The sequence below is a fragment of the Oryzias melastigma genome, unplaced genomic scaffold (genome assembly GCF_002922805.2).
Source record: "Oryzias melastigma strain HK-1 unplaced genomic scaffold, ASM292280v2 sc00410, whole genome shotgun sequence".
Lineage (NCBI taxonomy): Eukaryota > Metazoa > Chordata > Actinopteri > Beloniformes > Adrianichthyidae > Oryzias > Oryzias melastigma.
In genome coordinates, this window is record NW_023417007.1 from 22,248 (window position 1) to 42,386 (window position 20,139).

Sequence of the window (20,139 nt, forward strand, 5' to 3'; positions counted from 1 at the left end):
GGAGCGATCCGACGGGTAGTTGGTAGCCTGCAGTTCGAAATGCAGCTCACACTGCGTGATGAACGCCCGACAGTCTCCAGAGTCCCCAGAAAACCGCTCCGGTCTGGCCAACGACACGGCGGAGGCTGATGACGTCAGATGCGGAGCGCGCAGCGTCGAAGCAGAGGAAGGCGGAACAGGCGGGGAAGACGGCGCNTGCGCGTGATTAGGGCGTGGTTAGGGAAAGGGGATCGGGGACTGACAAAGCATGCTGGAGTTGTTCCGTCAGCTGATCGATCCGACCCCCAAAAGCAGCGAACTGGTGCTCGTGACGACTGGAGATCTCCAAAAGGCTCAGATGAAGAGCCTGCATCTGCTCCTCCTGTTGTCGGATTATCCGCTCTTGGCTGGTGAGGATCGAGCGGACCGTGTCTGCATCTGCTGTGTCCATGTTATGGCCAGATGGTAATGTCAGGAGCCGGACGAGGACACAGACGCAGAAGCAGAGTGAACCAGTCAAAATTAGGATTTATTCTCCTTTTTCTTTTGTTAACCAAACTCAAAAGATACTGGAAAGCCTGTGGCACTCAAAAGAGAACACAAAACCATCTGGCAACAAGTGAACAGATAAGGGCAGCTTAAATACAGAAAATGACAAACAAATGAAGGTGTGTTAATTAAGAGAACAGGTGAAAAGAGGAAGGAAATCAAGTGAAGCAAAAATATGTCAGCCCCAAAACCCCACAGTTCAGGTGTAGAATATTCTGTCTCAACCACTGGAGCCTGTTGAGACTGGAGGACTGACACCGTGTCAAAACCTGCTGTCAGGTCCAACAGGACCAGAACCACGGACACAGCAATGCTATTGTGGACCTTCAGAAGATAAACTATAAAAAAATGTTCAGATTATTTACATTAGAAAAAATCAATATTAAATAGAAGAATTCAAGAAATGATTTTTACTAATGACATATTTATACTCATCAGGAATCATTCATTTAAGTGACATTTTGGGACATAGAGTGATGTGATTAGAAAACCAATTGTAGCAATAGGAGTTGTTTGTTTAATTCTGGGTTCTGTCTGGAGGTTTTAGAGTTCAACACCATAGAGTGTGAGAAGTTCTCAGGAATGTGAAGTTTCTTAAAGCTTCTCCTGGATAAGGTAAAGGTAAACGGTCTGCTGTTTGTGGAGAAAACAACATTAATCACAAACCACTTTAATCCTTCTCAAAAACTGAGGTATTTATTTGTTTTACATTTCCGTTTTTGGAAACTTTGCATTTTATTTTTTATATTTATCATTTGTGTTTGGTCAAAGTCAGTGTTCTTATCACAGATGAACAGAGTTACAGATATGGTAATGCTGTGAAATAAAAAGCTCCATCTTCAGTCTTTTATCTTTGGTTGGTGTTTCCTCTTCTGTTCTCTGATTGACGTCCGTCCTCCTGGTATTAACAGAGTTTATAAAGTTCTCTTTGCTGTAATGTCTGCAGACGGTGTTTAAGGTCCAACAGCTGATCTCAGAGCATCTGATCAAGTGGAGGTCCAGTGTCTGCAGGTCAGAACTCTGATCAAAATCAGTCACTGTGGACTCTTAGAAATAGTGGTAGATCCCAGGCACCATGGTTGTTTTTAGATTATCGTTGACACTACTATTTATCACTGCATCAGTTTGTTCACGTATCAGTGATCAAACACTTCTCAAAGTCTCTCATGTAGTTATCAACCAGAACCTTGGACCGGTCCGGTGGACCAAGAAGCTCAATAATGATGTTACACTTCATTACTCAGGTGTTTAGAACTGTTTTCTGCTTCTTCAGAATTCTGACTCTTTTAGCAACTTCATCATTCCTTCTGGTGAGATGTTCATTCAGATAAACACCAGATTCTTTTAGATTAAGTTCTCTTCGGTTTAATTTAGTTATTGTGTGACTTTGATCTCTTTTAAGGACCTATTTTGTTCATCTGGAAATTTTTTAGTATAAATAGAATTATTTTTGATACAACTCCTTTTGTCCTTGTCTTAATCTCCATCACTCTGATTCTGACTGATCAGTCTCGTTCACAGGAACTGGAGGAGCTGTTTCCAGGAACTAGACAGGCCCCTCCCTTCACCTGCATCAGGAGTTTCTGCTTCAGTTGATGACAGTTGAAGGAGTTCATGCCAGGTTTCTTGTTGAACCTGTTCTGTCTTTAGTTCAGGAAACATAGACATCCTGCAGCTCCTGAGAATCATTCCACCTCCAACAAGAAGCCCCGCCTCCTTTTTCCTGTCCGCCGTGTCAATGAGCATCAGAGAAAAACCAGATCAGATCCTGATCCTCTGACTGTGCAGCAGCAGCTGTTCTCTTGGCAGACAACAGCAGGTTGAGGGTTTGATTCCAGGAAGGCTCTCACTCTGACATCAACATTTCCATCTGCTGCCCCGCCCACCTGTGCTGCCCCGCCTCCATCCCAGGTGGACTCTTTCTTCCTGGTTCAGTGTCAGTGCTGTGTGCTGCAGCTGCGTTGACTCGGTGAGTGAAGACTCTTCTTCTTCTTCATCTCTGTGAAGAAACAGAAGTTAGTTTGTTTCTGGAACTTTGTCTGGACTAACTGGACTGTTTGTGAATGTTTGGAGAAGATCTTCTTCTTTCTCTACAAGCTCTCATCACTCTCCTGGTTCTAAAGCTTCATCGTGGTTGATTCTGGATGATCAAGTCAACAACAATCAGCTGATGTTTGTTATGTTTGTTCTCAACATTTGCTGGAGTCAAACTGTGGTCTTCAGCATCAAAGTGGACAGATCAGCTGACTGCTGCTTCCTGTCAGAACTTTCAAGAACTCTGACAGAACAAAGAGTTTCTGTCAGAACCAGCTTTCATTTGGGACTCTCAAAGCTTCCTGTTTGCTGCTGCAGCTCCATGTCTCCATCTGGTGGAGGGAGAGCAGAAGTGCAGCAGCTGATGTTCAGCAGCTTCCTCTGCCTCCCACTGCCTTCTGACTGCATTCACCTGGGGCCCGTTTCAAGAAGCAGGTTTTGTTGGAACTCTGAGTTCGTGAACTCCAAATTCGGCAAAACTCTGAGTTTTCGGTTCCAGAAAGAGGGATAACTCAAACCCGGGAAAGTGGGGGAAACCAAGCCCGTTCCAAGAAGCAGGTTAAGCTGAACTCAGAATCAATCACTATGGTAACTGAGTCTGTGAACGAAACCTGGTCGGTAGCAGGTTTTCTTCAGGAAACTTAGAGTTCTCTGCGGTCTCCGCCCCTTTTTAAAGTGAAAGATGTTCAAATATGAGTTCCTCATTAACATTTAGAGAACATTCACGTTAGAGACGTCACGTTTTCACCACGTAGAAACCAAAATGACATGTTCATTCATAGAGGATCATGTAGAGAGGAGGCTGATTAATCCAGAGGAAATGTTATTTACGTCGGTAGAGGATTTGGAGGACACGAGTCGACTGACTGCAGTTTCCCAATTCATTTTTATTTCAGCGATATTATAAATAGTGAGTTTTTCCAGGGACTTGCTATTAAAAAATACAGTATTCTTTTCCTTATTTTAATCCCTTAACAAAAGGAACGATTGAATATCACACACTGGGAAATCATCTAAACTCATCTACCGTCCATTTCTTACCTCACACAATAGCTCGGTTGTCAGCAACGCTGCTTCCCTCCGCGGAGATTGCGAGTTCGATTCCCGGTTGCGGAATTTATTTTTACGCTTAAAAGAATTCGGCGAATATTTTTTAAGTCTTGAGAATTAAAATTAAATAAATGCTTTTTTGACATATGCAGCTACAGTTTCTTTTTTAGCGTGCAGTGATATCCGATTACGGAGATTACTGGTTAAATTAGTAACAGATCAAAAACCATTCCTTACTCAACAAGAGACAAAATAACCTTCCTGACATTATTTATTCATTATTTGGAATAATTCAAATAACTGCAGATATTTTCTCTCTGTTCTACCGCTGCAGCTGTGTTGCTTTTCTTGCAGAAAATGTTCTCTATAGTCTGCATATGCTTGAAGGAACTTATCAATTTCCGCCACCGGAAGTAGCAAACTCAGATGTTTTTCCCCGTTGCCATGGTGAATCGTGTTGTCTTTGCTCCATTGATCAGGGCTTTTTATGGTCGCGACGCTCACACCTGATTCTGGTTCTGACAACTTCAAGTTGATTGATTCAAACATTTTCAGCTGTTCTGGAACCGAAAACCCTGAGTTTGGGAATTTTGTGTCCAGTAACTCTAAGTTCAGGTTTGAACTCTAAATTTGTTGAACCTGCTTTTTGAAACGGGCCCCTGAACCTGAGAGGAAACACAAGAGAAGAGCCAATCAGTGGAGGAGCAGCTGATCTGTTAGTGATGATGATGATGATGAGGGTTTCCTCTGCAGATGAAGGCTGGAAGAAGGTGTGTGTGAACTGATCCTAAATCCAGCAGCATGGATCAGTACGAGAACACACAGGAGGGAGCCCCTCCCTCTACAAAAAGGAGAGATGGTAACCATGACAACCAGAGCAAAGCTCAGAGGTGAGATGAACATCTCCAACTGTCCAGGACTCTTCTCCATGTCAGAGCTCAGCACTCACACCAGCAACATTCGGTCTTTACAGGAACCGATCTGGACTTGGATCTGGACCTGAATCTGGACCTGGATCTGGATCTAGCTGTGTCTCCTTCAAGAGTGACAGGTCAAAGGGCAATAATCCTGAATTCAAAGCCGCCAGTTCAACAGTGGAGCAGTAAGTGTTTTTCAGATAGATTGTACGGATTCAACAAAATATTTGATGAATTTGAGGCTTTTTTAACCAAAATGATCATTAGTGATTCAAAATCCAAACTATCGGCTGCTCACTAATTAGAATTGGTTTATTTCAGGAAATCGGAACATATAAAGTAATCAACCTTCATTCTTCACAGGACACAACCTGGATCTGGATCTGAATCTGGATCTGGATCTGGATCCAGCTGTGTGTCCCGCAGGAGTTACAGGTCAAAGGGCAATAATCCTGAATTCAAGGACATCAGTTCAGCAGTGGAACAGTAAGTCAGATAGTTTGTATGAATTCAACAGAATACTTGATGATCTGAAGGTTTTTCTAACCAAACTGTCAGCAGGTAAATATCAAAGATGGAGAATTCATCGATTTTCATCAATAAACGTTTCTCTTTTTCATATCTTTTACTTCTCTACTATTTCTCTTTTCCTCAGACTGACCCAGAACTTCTCCCAGTCTTACATATTGGTGACTACCATAACCATGTCCAGCTGTGGAGTCCAGTTCAGTTTGATGAATATTTTAAACTAACAGTACAGAATACATGGTAAATGGAGTATATATAATACTCATACAGTACTTTAGTTCTGTCTTAGTAGGTCCATTCACACATCCTCTGATCAGGAGTCGATCGTCCACCGCTGCACCACAGCCGCTCCAAATGTTCAGACTTTTCTTCATTTTCTTCAGTCGTTCTGCTTTTCTGATCGTCTCTGCTTCCTTTTGGTCAGACGGTCGTTCCAGTAGACGTCAGTCCTCTGGAGTTTCTTTGTTCAATAAATCTAGTTTGTCTTGAGATCCACAAACCTTATGATGATCTCTGGTTTATCAGACTCTCTTCTCCTGGCGAGGGGGGGCAGGTCTCTGGTGATGAAGGCAGATTAGGAGTGGCGTCTACTGTTATGGTCTCTGTACCGGTCCATTGTGGTGGAGAGAGAGAAGTCCGAAAATAAAGCTCTCAGTTTACCAGTCAAAGAATTATAATCAAAATTAACATAGAAATTAGTATTTTATTTAATATTTGTTTACTTTGATTAAAATAAAAATAAAGCAGTAAATATCAAAACATTTGTCTAAATCTGATCTGAAGTTTCAGCTGTTTTTAATTTTTCTGAGCTTTTACATTTTGGTGCCTCATTGATGACGAGTTAATGAGCTGTTCTCTTGGGAAAATGATCTGGAAAAAATGTATACTCGTTCCTGACGTCCATAAAAAACAGATCATAGAGAACGAGGACAAAACCCGGTTCTGTAGTTCTGCTTAGATCATTAGTGTGAGAGACATCGATGATTAGTGGAAATATGATGAAGAAAGATAAAAAAACAAACATGTCAACTAGTTTCAGCATCAACATCAATGTTACACTAAGAACAGCTGGGGCCCGTTCCAAGAAGCAGGTTCAAAAAATTTAGAGTTCAAACCTGAACTTAGAGTCACTGGACTCAAAATTCTCAAACTCAGGGTTTTCGGTTCCAGAACAGTTTGATTTAATCAACTTGAAGTTGTTAGAACCAGAATCAGGTGTGAGCGTCGCGACCATAAAAAGTCCTGATCAATGGAGCAAAGACAGCACGATTCACCATGGCAACGGGAGCAAACATCTGAGTTTTGTACTTCCGGTGGCGGAAATTGATAAGTTCCTTCAAGCATATGCCGACTAAGAACATTTTCATCAAGAAGATCAACACAGCTGTAGCGGTGAAACAGAGAGAAAATGTCTGCAGAGTTAATGCGTACGTCTACATTTGAATAATTTCAAATAATGAATAAACAATAATGTCAGGATGGTTGTTTAGTCACTTGTTGAGTAAGGAGTGGTTCTTGATCTGTTATTAATTTAACCAGTAATCTCCATAATCGCATGAATGACCAGTTTTGGTAACCCCCCCCACAACACACATACACACACGACTGTCACTGCACGCTAAAAAGAAACACTGTAGCACCCTGGAAAATGTTAAAATAAGCATTTATTTAATTTGAATTCTCAAGACTTAAAAAATATTCACTGAAAAGTTATTTTTTTTTTTTTAGCATAAAACATTTTCCTGAATCATGGATCGGACTCAGGCATCCACAGATGGAAACAGCATTGTTTACAACCGAGCTCACATTTGTGTTATGTGAGGCACAGTAGATGAGATGAGATGCCTTCCCGGTGCTTGAAATGTAATGATTTCCATTGTTAAAGGTTTAAACTGAGGAAAAGAAAACTTTATTATTAATAGCGAGTCCCTGGAAAAACTCACTATTTATAATATCGCTGAAATAAAAATGAATCAGGAAACTGCAGTCAGTCGACTCGTGTCCTCCAAATCCTCTACCGACGTAAATAACATTTCCTCTGGATTAATCAGCCTCCTCTCTACATGATCCTCTATGAATGAACATGTCATTTTGGTTTCTACGTGGTGAAAACGTGACGTCTCTAACGTGAATGTTCTCTAAATGTTCATGAGGAACTCATATTTGAACATCTTTCACTTTAAAAAGGGGCGGAGACCGCAGAGAACTCTAAGTTTCCTGAAGAAAACCTGCTACCGACCAGGTTTCGTTCACAGACTCAGTTACCATAGTGATTGATTCTGAGTTCAGCTTAACCCGCTTCTTGGAACGGGCTTGGTTTCGCCCACATTCCCGGGTTTGAGTTATCCCTCTTTCTGGAACCGAAAACTCAGAGTTTTGCTGAATTTAGAGTTCAGGAACTCAGAGTTCCAACAAAACCTGCTTCTTGGAACGGGCCCCTGAAGTTCTAAAGTGTTCAAACACAAAGATCAAACAAAGAAGATCTCTGCACATCCAACACCTTTCCAGAAAGGAGAAGTCCAAAGAGTTTAGCTGTAAACAAAGTAAAGATCAACATCTTCATGTGTGTCTTCTGTATCTTTCTGGTTCAGGTTCTGCAGGAGCTCCTCATTTCCAGCTCATTCCTGTTCTGATTGATTCATAACTTACTGGAACAAAAACACACATCAGTGCACAAATCTTGTGTGTGAGAGTCATAATGTTTATGTTCTGGACCATCAAATGTCCATATCTGCTCTAGAACAGCGTTCTGTGTTCCACAGTTCTACTGTCAGGAGAACTGGTTCCAAATGGACCGTTCCTCATAAACACAGATGTTTGCTGTTATTCAGACTAAACAGAACCGTCTGTGTTCATGTCAAAGTCCATCAGCTGTTCACGAAGAAGCAGATCCTCCAACACTCTGATGTTTCTGTGTTTGCAGAGGTCAACAGGTAACACAGAGAGTCCAGTCTGCAGCATCCAGCTGTGGATCCATGAAGAGTGACTGGTCCAAAGGGTTTCCTCCAGAGTTCAGAACTGAACCAGGACCTTACGACTCACAGTAAGAACCAGTTTCTAGTGAACAGAGCAGAATTCATCTCTCTGGACATCAGAAATGATCTCAAGTCTGACATATTTTCTGTTTGGATCCAAATAAGATCTTCTTAAATCTGTTTCTTCTTTAGTGTCCACAGAGAGAAGAGGAGCGGACCCCAGTCTGCAGAAAGACCCAGAGCTGGTGAGTCAGAGCCTGATCATCTGCTGATGGATTCTTCTGGAAACATCTGCTGGGGTTGTGTTGAACACTCATAAAGGAGCTTTCTTCTCTGCTCTTTCGGCAGATTTTAGTCTGCAGGAGAGTTTTGGAGAACATCAGATCAGTCTGAGGAGCAGAAGTGAACATGTGGCTGAAGGAACTGAAGAAGCAGGAAGAGAAACGCTCCTTAACGAGGTCTACACTGAGCTCTACATCACAGAGGAACTGAGACAAGAGACTAACACCCAACATGAGGTGATGCAACTGGAGACAACCACCAAGACCAACAAGCTCCATGACACTGCAATCAAAAACCCAGACATCTTCAAAGTCTTCCCTGACCAACAGAGATCCATCAGAGTGGTTTTGACCAGCGGAGTTGCTGGAGCTGGAAAAAGCTTCTCAGTGCAGAAGTTCACTCTGGACTGGGCCGAGGGCTTGGAGAACCCAGACATCAGTGCTGTGGTTCCTCTTTCCTTCAGGGAGATGAACTTGATCAGAGATGAGCAGCACAGTCTTCTCACTCTGATCCAGCTTTTCCATCCAGCACTCCAGAAGATCCCAGCAGAACAGCTGTCTGACTGCAAACTTCTGTTCATCTTTGATGGTCTGGATGAAAGCAGACTTTCTCTGGACTTCAACAACAGTCAGGTGGTGTCTGATGTCACCCAGAAGTCCTCAGTCAACGTGCTGCTCACTAACCTCATCCAGGGACGTCTACTTCCCTCAGCTCTGGTCTGGATCACTTCCAGACCTGCAGCAGCCAATCAGATCCCTCCTTCATGTGTGGACAGACTGACAGAAGTACGAGGCTTCAATGATGCTCAGAAGGAGGAGTACTTCAGGAGGAGATTCCCAGATGAAGAGCTGTCCAGCAGAATCATCTCCCACATCAAGAGCTCCATGTCCCTCTACATCATGTGTGAAGTTCCAGTCTTCTGCTGGATCACTGCTGTGGTTCTGGAGAACATGCTGACCACAGAGCAGAGAGGAGAGCTGCCCACCACCCTGACTGACATGTACTCACACTTCCTGATGGTCCAGACAAAGAGGAAGAAGAACAAGTACCAGCAGGAACATCAGACAACTCCACAAGAGTTGACAGAGACTGACAGGGAAGTTCTTCTGAAGCTGGGGAGGCTGGCATTTGAACATCTGGAGAAAGGAAACATCTTGTTCTACCAAGAAGACCTGCAGCAGTGTGGTCTGGATGTCACAGAGGCCTCAGTGTACTCTGGAGTTTGTACTGAGATCTTCAGAAGAGAGTGTGAGATCTTCCAGAAACCGGTCTACAGCTTTGTTCATCTGAGCGTTCAGGAGTTTCTGGCTGCAGTCTACATGTTCCACTGTTACTCCAACAGGAAGGTAGAGGTCATTGAGGACTTCCTGAAGTACAACATGGAGAACACATCCCTGGATGAGTTTCTGAGTAGAGTCATGGAGAAATCCCTGCAGAGTCAAACTGGACACCTGGACCTGCTTGTTCGCTTCCTTCATGGTCTCTCTGTGGAGTCCAACCAGAGACTCTTAGGAGGTCTACTGGGTCAGACAGAGAATAATCCAGAAACCATCCAGAGGGCCATCAACAATCTGAAGAAGATCAACAGTGAAGGAGTCTCTCCTGACAGAAGCATCAACATCTATCACTGTCTGATGGAGATGAAGGATCTCTCAGTTCATCGGGAGATCCAAGAGTTCCTGAAGTCAGAAAACAAATCAGAGAAGGAACTCTCAGAGATCCACTGCTCAGCTCTGGCCTACACTCTGCAGATGTCAGAGGAGGTTCTGGATCAGCTGGACCTGAAACTGTACAAGACATCACCTGAGGGTAGACGGAGACTGATCCCAGCTGTGAGGAACTGCAGAAAGTTCAGGTGAGTCCAGAAGTGATTGTGATGATAAATCAGATCAGTGTTCAGATCTTCAACATTCATCTTCTACCATTTGTGGTAACACATTTCAATCTAACACCAGCATTAGAAGAATCAACACAAAGCAGCATTTAGATTTGATTTCTGGAATCCAGTCCAACTCTCCAGACCTTCCTGATTCTGTCAAAAAGCTAACTGCCCCTAAACCTTCTCACTGATGGCTCCACTCAGAGCTGCAGCTATAGACTACTGTAGTGATCTATTCTGTTCAGTTTTCCATTTAGACTTCTGTCTAATCAGATTACAAAGAATGAAAGGTTTGAAAATGATTCGAAATCAAAAGATGAAAGAAGAAAATCAGTTTGTTTTTCACACATAAATGAACTCTTTAGCTAAAGATCAAAGAAGGATCATATTTGTAATGGATAATCCCCTCAGAAGTGTGCATTATGAGAATTAACGCACGACGCGGAGGCCTGAAGGTTGCTTCATAATGCACACTTCGGAGGGTATTATCCCGCTTGTACCATGGTCATTTACAAAATAAATAAACATTCAATCAATATTTAGTACTTTATTCTTGTTAATTTGTTAGTTTAGCTAAGTTTTCCACAAAAAACTGACTATTTGATCTGTGATGAGGTTTGTTGTCACAGTGACATGGATCACAGCAGAGAGCCTGACGCCGTTACAGACCTCAGCTGCAGCGGTAAAGTGTTGCTGTTTTGAAAAGAAAAAACTGATAAATTAGGACATTTTTCTTCTTTTTCTGAAGTTAAGCCTTCAGTGAGCAGCTAGAACATAAACAGAACACAATCAGCTTCTGTCTGCGTTTCATTTCACGGCAGGTTCGCTCTTCTGAGCTGCTCTAAAAGCAGAAACTCCCTCTTGTGGTGAGACAGAAGACTACACCTTTCATGCCGAGTGATGTGTCTTGTTAGAAGGAGAATAACTAATTTTATAAACAAATGACTGAAGATAAGCCCATCATTATGGGGTGGAGGGTTGACTAATTTGTCAATATTAATTTACCTCACAAAATGAACACAATATAAATGCTGATTGCTACAGTAAGTTAAATAAAGCATCAGTTCAGAGATAAAGTTCATCCATTACTGCTTGTTTTGTCCAGATGATGAAGGAAAAATGTGTTTTAAAGAAGCCTGCGCAGTGATATTGAACGTTTGGTCTGTGTGACCGGAACTTCTTCTTTAGGTGTGCGTTATCACTTTTTAATCCACACCCAGCAGCCAATCAGAATCCAGGATTCACCTGGACCATGGCATAAATCATATCACTCAGCACTACCGATATTGAGATTGATAATCAAAAAAAATGTTTTCAACTTGAGAAAAAATATTTGCAAGGACAAAGTAAGAGTGCATGGCTCTTATGTATTCCAACAAATGTGCAGAAGTTGTTTTACCTCCAAAGGAATTGAACAACAGGTAGAACAAACACTATTAGCTTTTCAGTCTGCTGTACATCTGTAAATAGAGAAAGTGCATTTCAATGGTCAGAACAAATGTTAAGACTTTAACTTAAATAGCAATGTAACAAGGACATTTTTCAATACCAATAATGTCCAATATAATAACATGCAAAGAAAAAGTTGAATCTGAAAGTGCTAAAATGACTACTTTGTGTAAAATCTTCTGCAGCGGAGAAATCCGCTGCAGAAGATTGTGCCAGAAGATTCTGGCTGCACGTGAGCCTTCTCCTGAACTCTCTGGAACAGACATCTTCTCTTAGTATTAGGCCCAATACGAATACTCCCCTTCTCCCTCTCCCTTAGCCCTTCTCCTTCGTTTATCCCTCCATGTTTGCTCCAAACGGAGGGTGATGAAAAAATAGTGTCTAATATTTCGGACGTGACTTCTGTTCAATGACGTCATCAACATCGCCGGTCCGCTAGCATTAGCGCAGTGCTTCCAGCAGTTGAATATCCATAACAACAGCGTTTTATAACTTTAAGAAGGTCGTACTACAACATAAAGTCATTACTTACATTTAAATATAAACATCTGCGGTTCAGAGCCCACCAAAGGGAAGAAAAGCGCTTCTTCGCGCAACGCGGTTTATTCTCGCGATAGCGGACTTTGGACCCCTCTGTTTGGAGTGTGAAAGTTAAAAAATAATCATTCCGGACAGGACTTTGACTTCAATTGCCCCTCCAAATCAAGGGGGAGGGCTAAGGGAGAAGGGGAGTATTCGGATCGGGCCTTACACACAGCCCGGTAGTAAAAGAGACTTTGGACAACTCCTCACTGTCCCGTAGCCATCATGTCCGTCACTCAAGAAGCGCACGGGCCAGGATGTTCCGCCTTTATTTATATGGCAGCAGAACCTGTAAAAAAAAACAAAAAAAAAAACTCTGCATCCATGCAATCATTGATCTGTGAATGAAACCATTTGAGAACTCAAAGAAGAAATGGAAGCAGAAACTGATTCTTTCTTCTGATCCTTTTGGTTCCTTTAGTTCAGTCAATCATCTCTCACCATCTGCATTCATACAGTCTCTGTTGAAGATCTGAGTCCAGCACACAGAAAATCAGGAAATCTGTCTGAAATCTGCTTTTTCATCAGCTTGCCTTGATTTGTTGATCCAGTTCCGTTGAAAGGACTCATGTTTTAGACGTCTTTCTTCTCTTTTTCTGGATTCTTATTTCTCTGATGCTTCTAGAAACATCTCAGAGTGTGAGTACAAATTCACCAGAAAATCTTCTGGATCAATCCAGGCTTTAGGAATCTGAAAATACAGTTTCTGGTGTTGTAAAACCATAGCGTGCAGTTTTTGTTTTTTCTTAAAACCTGAACCCACTGCTGCTCCTTCAGAGTCCCTGAGACTTAGGAGGCTGCAGCTCCTCACACATCTCACAGTTTGGGTTCAAACTGAGCAGCTGCACGACTTTCTGAAACAGAACAGAGATGAAACACGTGCACACAGGAGCAGAAAGCGCTCACCATGCTCAGTATAGTCCACGAGGAATGTGTGATACGTGCGTGGAGATGTATTATTCCAGTTGTTGATGGATCTGTCAGCACAGAGAGCTGCATGTTAGTCAGTCACTGCACTCATGTTCACACCAACACTGCAGCTGATCCTGAAGGAGACGTTGTCATGGAAACAGCTTCCTCATGCGTGGAAAAAGCTGATCTTCAGGATCAGACAGGAGAAGATGCAGATGTTCTTCTAGAAAATGAACAGATGAAAAGAGAAAAATGGATCAGAAGCAACATTTCAAACTGTCAACATTCATCATCATGATGGTCAGAGTGACAGCAGTCAGTCTCTGTGATCCAGATGTTCTACTGTCAACTTTGTGGTCCAGACCTCAGATTACTGACAGACTGAGGACAGCATGAAGCTCCATGGAGCTCCAGCTTCTCTCCTCCAGCTGCAGATGAAAGCAACACAAAGATGAAGGTCTGAGAGAGACTGATGAGGAGGACTGTTTCATGATGAAGATGAAGCTCTGATGAAGAGACAAATGTCCAACTGGAACTTCATCAGAACATCACCTGTTTCTGTCTTTCTGTCTCTTCACAGAATTCCATCACCATGTGGACTCTCAGAGACTCACTATGAAATTGTGTTCTCAGCTCTGAAGTCCAACCCATCCCACCTGACAGAACTGGACCTGAGCTATAATCCCATCCAGGATTCATCCGTGAAGGTTCTGTGTTCTGGACTGGAGAGTCCAAACTGCAGACTGCAGACTCTGAGGTCAGATCATTGAAGCTGCTGGTTGGTTCATTTCTACATTTGTAGTTCTTCACTGAAGCTGAAAGGTTTGGATTCAAAGAGTTTCTGGATTTTCCAGAACTTGAATCATTTTGTTTTTTTCATTGTCATTCAGCCGTTTCTCTATTTACGACCTGTTCTTGCTATGAAAGGGTTTTTTTTTTTTGCCCAGTGAGACTTCATTAATTTAGAAAAAAATGTAATTAAAGCAAATGAATTAAATTTTTTCTACTTTTCTTGTTCTCGACAAAGACATTGAATTTCTGTAGTTTTGTGCTGTGATTGTGGAGTTGGTAACAGTTGTGGTTGAAGCTAACAGCTCCAACAGGAAGTGAAGTGTCTCTGATGATGTTCTATTGAGACGCTGGAGCTGTGGAGGTTTTCCAGAGTGGACAGAGGACAGTCAGCAGTCTTTTGGGTGATGTTGATGAGCTCTGTTAGTCACTGTCTGTCTATTCTGGTTCTGCAGTCTTTAAAGAGTTGAGCAGAAGGTTTTGGTTGAACTCCATGTTGACAGCCGCTCCACCTCCTCCCTGTAGACCAGGGGTGTCAAACTCAAGTCCTCGAGGGCCGACGTCCTACTGGTTTTCCAGAAATCCTGCCTCATCTGCTGCTGATTACCTGGATCAGGTGTGTTTGGCCAATAAGGAGCTTCAAAGGCAGGTTGGTTGGAAAACATGTAGGACACCGGCCCTTGAGGCCTGGAGTTCGACACCTGTGCTGTAGACAGACTGCTGTTGCTGTGGTGGACAGACAGGTGTGCAGTTTTGTGTACAGGAGTAGAGCAGAGGACTCTGTAACAACCTTAGAGGGAGCTGGTACTGAGGTTTAGTGCTGATGATCTACTCTGACTCTCTGTGACCAATGAGGAAGCCGCTGATCCACAGCAGGTTGAACAGTCCCAGGTCCTCCAACTGGACCTCCAGCTTGTGTGGGAGGATGGGGTTAAAGGTAAAGCTGTAATCTACAAAGAGTATAGGATCAGATATCTTCTTTTTAGCTGAGTATTGGGCCATGATAGACCTGAGAGTGAACTCTAAAATCAACTCTAAAGTCAGGACATTTACTGCTCAGCATGTGCTGAAATCAGGATGACACAGGAGTAGAGTGGTCGACTGATGGGGGTTTGATTCCCATTCCCCCCAATCAGCTGTTGTTGTGTGTGAGGGGGGTTGTTCCTGGGTCTTTGAGATGGACTTAAATGTTTACTGGTTTAATGGTTTACTTCCAGCTCCAACCAAATGAAGTCAGTTCAGTCTCCATGTTTCACATACAGACTCCTCCATCTGGAGCCAGATTGTTTCTATTTCATGACCGACTTTCTGCTTCTGTACAATTATCAGCATGAAGCTCAATGAGGCCATTGTTCTGGCCTGACCAAACCCAAAAAGGAAATTAAACAGTATCTCCTGAGGTTGTAGAATAACTTTTATTATAACATGGTCTGGGTGAATACTCGATTCTGATTGGCTGCTGGGTGTGCATTAAAAAGTGATAATGCACAGTAATAACGCACACCTAAAAAAGAAGTTCCGGTCACACAGACCAAACGTTCGATATCACTGCGCAGGCTTCTTTAAAACACATTTTCCTTCATCATCTGGACAAAACAAGCAGTAATGGATGAACTTTCTCTCTGAACTGATGCTTTATGTAACTTATTGTAGCGACCAGCATTTATATTCCTCTCCTTTTGTAAGGTAAATTAATATTGACAAATTGGTTATTCTCCTTCTAATAAAACACCACTCGACATGAAAGGTGTAGTCTTCTGTTTCACCACAAGAGGGAGTTTCTGCTTTAGAGCAGCTCAGAAGAGCGAACCTGCCGTGAAATGAAACTCATACAGAATCTGATTGTGTTCTGTTTATGTTCTAGCTGCTCACTGAAGGCTTAACGTTAGAAAAAGAAGAAAAATATCCTAATTTGTCTGGGTCTTTCTTTCAAAACAGCGACACTTTACCGCTGCAGTTGAGGTCTGTAACGGCTTCCGGCTTCATGCCGTGTTCCATGTCAGCGTGACAACAAACCGCATCACGGATGATCAAATAGTCCGCTTTTGAGGGGCGCTGTTGAGCAGCACATGTGGTAGACGTGTTTCCTGACGCTCCTCCGTGTCAAACTTATAATTCCGTATTTTAGTCTCTCAGATAAGCTTTTTTTTCTCTTATAATACAACAGTGGTTACACGTTTTGCTGACTGAACGAAGATGCCGAGGAAAACCAATAAATTGTCGAATTCCCCAGTTCTAACTATGCCTTCGGAAGATGCAGCTAATGCTAAAGCTAGCGCTAATTCCCCCGAGCACGGGAATGACAGCGATATGGAGGATCTTCCGCCGATGTGGGAGAAAATCTCGGACAAAATCCTCCACCATATCAATGGAAGGTTCGACGCGTTAGAGCAAGCTCTTCAGGCAGTACATAACGACCAAAGAGATCTTTTGGAGAAAGTTAACTCGATGGAAGAGCTGACGCTGGACCACGAGAATCGTCTGACCCACCTAGAAAAAGCCCTTTCAAATCTGGAGAACGAAAACAAGGAGCTGAAACTGAAGGTGGACGACCTGGAGGGCTGCTCGCACCGAAATAACATCAAGATAATCGGCATTCCTGAAAAAGCGGAGGGTCCCAGACCGACTGAATTCATTCAGGCGTTGATTCCCAAACTGCTGGGAGAGAGCCACTTCAAACCACCATAGGGTGGTCGTCGACCGGGCGCACCACGCTCTGAGACCGCCGCCAGCGGAAGGCGCGAGACCCCGACCGATCATCGCCCGGATCCATTTCTTTCGGGAGAAGGAACTCATCTTGCAGCTGCGACGGGAGCGAACGCTGGAATATAACAGCCACCGAGTGCTCATCTTTCCGGATTACACGCCGAAGGTGCTGCGGCAGCCTCGAGGCTTCGGCGAGAAAATGAAGGCGCTCCGGGAGAAGAAGGTGGAACACAGCCTCTTGTTTCCAGCCAGACTTCGGATCAAGCATAAGGGACAGCTGAAGGTTCTTTCCACTCCGGGTAAAGCGGGCGCATTTATGAACGCTGAACTGAACAATAACGAGTAGAATACCATTTTACCTGGCCTTTTTTTATTTAATTTTCTTTCGAACATTCTGAGAGACGATTACACCAAAAACTCTTACTTAATGGTGTGTTTGAGCACGGAGTTAGCGATTTGTTCTAAATGAGTGAGTTAAGCGAGTTGTAAGGGAATAGGTTGGTGCATTTTGACACCCCGAGCAGAGAGGGACGCCAGCGCTTTGCTTCAAAAGCGCTTCATGCGGGGGAGGGAGGGAGGGGTCCGGGTGTTCACAGGTTTGTTCAAAAATGTTCAACACCGAAGTGTGATTTCTTAAGTTTAGATTGTATAACTGTCTGTTTTTCTTTCCGTTTTTTTCTTGTTCTTCCTTTTGTGCATGCATGGATGATGATACAAATTGCCTCATGATTGTCAGGCTAAAACATGACTGCAGAGTCACAAAACAGTAACTTAAATATTATTTCCTGGAATGTTAAGGGGCTGGGGCACACAGTCAAAAGAGGGAAAGTTTTTTCACATCCAACCTGATGTAGTATATCTCCGGGAAACCCACATAAATGAAAATAATCAAAGAAGATTAAGAACAAATTGGATATCTCAAGTGTATCAATCGCCATTTACCAGTAAATCCAGGGGGGTGGCCATCCTGATCAGAAAGAATGTTTCATTTCGTTTTGAATCCATGACCACAGACCCGTACGGCAGATTCCTCATGGTCTTAGGCTATATTAATACAATACCAATAACTTTCCTTAACATTTATGGACCCAATGCTGACCACCCCAACTTCTTTAAGAAGATATTCAACTTAATACCAGCATTTGCTTCCAACATTATTATGGGTGGGGATTTTAATTGTTATCTGGACACATCTTTGGACAGATTATCTACAAAACCGCCTCCAAACATCACCTCGGTGCAAACACTAAATGACCTAATCAAAACAAGAAGTTTGATTGATATCTGACGCCTACAACATAATCTTATACAAGAATTGATTACTTTCTGATTTCTTCCGAACTTCTCTCCAATGTCGTTATCTCAGATTATCATAACATTATAATTTCAGATCATTGCCCAATTTCCTTAGTTTTTAAAAACATCTTAACTAAAAATTACAATTGGCATTTTAATCCATTTCTCTTGAAAGATCAGGAATTTATGAAATACATGAATTCACACATTGACACATTCCTTGCCACTAATGACAATGGTGAAGTCTCTGACTCTACTCTGTGGGAGACTTTTAAGGTAGTGATGAGCGGTCACATTATTTCATTTGAATCCTCAAAAAAAAAAGCACTTGACAACCGACTCAAAGAAATAGAAAAAAATCTCCCGCAGTTAGAAGAGGTATATAGATCCTCCCTTTTGCAAGCAGACTTAAATAAAGTTTTGAAACTTAAATATGAACACAATACTATTTTAAACAAACACATTAACAGTCTCCTTTTAAAACTCAGACAGAGATATTTTGAGTTTGGAGACAAACCGGAAAAACTATTGGCAAATCAACTCAGAGGTGAACAAGCAGCACGAACCATTCATAAAGTCAAACTCCAATCTGGCAAAATGAGTACCAAACCAAAAGAAATAAACTCCTGCTTCACAGACTTTTACAAAAAGCTGTATTCTAGCAAAATTAAACCATCACAACACAATTTAGGCAGCTTTTTCAAACAAATACCCATCCCCCAACTAGACAAAACCTTGAGGGATGGAATTGACTCTCCAATCTCACAAACGGACCTTTTACAAGCAATTCAGACCTTGTCTCTTGGAAAAACACCAGGTCCGGATGGTTTTGGCAATGAATTCTATAAAGCTTTTAAAGATAAAATAATCCCTCTCATGTTAAGAATGATAAAGGATTCTGCTAAGAATAAAAGACTACCAAAATCATTATATGAAGCTAACATATGCTTGCTCCCCAAACCAGGCAAAGAAAATGATGACCCGGCAAATTACAGACCTATTGCCCTTCTAAATGGCGACCAAAGTTTTAGCCACTAAGCTAAATAAATCTATTTCAACAATTATTCATCCAAACCAAACAGGGTTTATTCCTGGTAGATTGTCATTTATTAATGTCCATCTGTTGTTAAACACAATTTACTCAGCTCCTAAAAAAAATGCCAAAATAGCTGTGCTGTCACTTGACGCTCAGAAAGCATTTGATCAAATCGAATGGCCTTTCATGTTTGAAGCGCTTAAACAATTTGGATTTGGGGACTATTTCATAGAATGGATTCAAACAATTTATTCCAACCCTGTGTCTTGCATTCTTACCAATACAGATAAATCCCCTCCCTTTCAGTTGCAACGTGGCGTGAGACAGGGTGACCCCCTCTTTCCTCTTCTTTTTGATATTGCTCTCGAACCGTTAGCGATTAGCATTAGGAATCACCCAGGCATACAGGGGGTCAGATTAGGCAAAGTTGAGAGCCTTGTTAATATGTATGCAGATGATTGCTCCAGATGACCCACTTTAATGTAAACATGTCTAGAATAGAACAAGGGTTAAGATGGAATCATTCTGGAACCAGAAGAACTCTTTAGCAATCCAAATGAAACACAAACATTCTATCAAAGATCACATTCAAATCTAACCATTCCAGGAGATCAGAGATCATCATCATCATTTATTCATTTATAAAGCACCTTTCACCACCAGCCAAGGAGGCCCAAAGTGCTGTACACAAGAAAATACAATACATAACAATCCTAAAAACAATTTAAAAATAAATAAATAAATACAGACATAAAATCCTACTTAAAAGAAATTAAAATTTACATGATAAAAAGCAGCTAGGCAGATACTATAGCACAACAGTGGAGGAACAGTTTAGATTTAAAACTCTCCAAAAGTGTGACCTCTCTAAAATTCAGTGGTTCCACAGCTTAGGAGCCAGCAAAGAAAAGGCACGATCTCCTCGGAACTTACATTTGGTTCTCGGAACCAGTAACAAACACTGGTCCGCAGAACGCAAAGACTTAGAGGGAGAATATTTTAAAATCAGATCAGAGAGGTAAGACGGTGCCGTACCTGCCTGTGATTTAAAAGCAAAGATAAGAATTTTCATAAAAATCAGATATTGCACGGGCAGCCAGTTCAAAGAGACCAGAACAGGGGTTATGTGATCAGACTTCTTAACACCACATATAAATCTGGCCGCTGCATTTTGCA

General features: G+C 42.2%; 1 protein-coding gene across 1 annotated transcript in view; it reads left to right on the forward strand.

Moving 5' to 3' along the window:
- Positions 1-222: 222 nt before the first annotated feature.
- The window catches only part of LOC112139851 (NACHT, LRR and PYD domains-containing protein 12), a 37,482-nt gene continuing 17,565 nt past the window's right edge, over positions 223-20,139 (forward strand). The window contains exons 1-9 of the mRNA XM_036211043.1: positions 223-389; positions 2,050-2,497; positions 4,366-4,502; positions 4,586-4,714; positions 4,893-5,015; positions 7,981-8,100; positions 8,225-8,277; positions 8,381-10,169; positions 13,717-13,893. Coding sequence (XP_036066936.1) covers positions 4,414-4,502; positions 4,586-4,714; positions 4,893-5,015; positions 7,981-8,100; positions 8,225-8,277; positions 8,381-10,169; positions 13,717-13,893 — 2,480 coding nt within the window. The 5' untranslated portion in view covers positions 223-389; positions 2,050-2,497; positions 4,366-4,413. The remainder of the gene's footprint in view (positions 390-2,049; positions 2,498-4,365; positions 4,503-4,585; positions 4,715-4,892; positions 5,016-7,980; positions 8,101-8,224; positions 8,278-8,380; positions 10,170-13,716; positions 13,894-20,139) is intronic.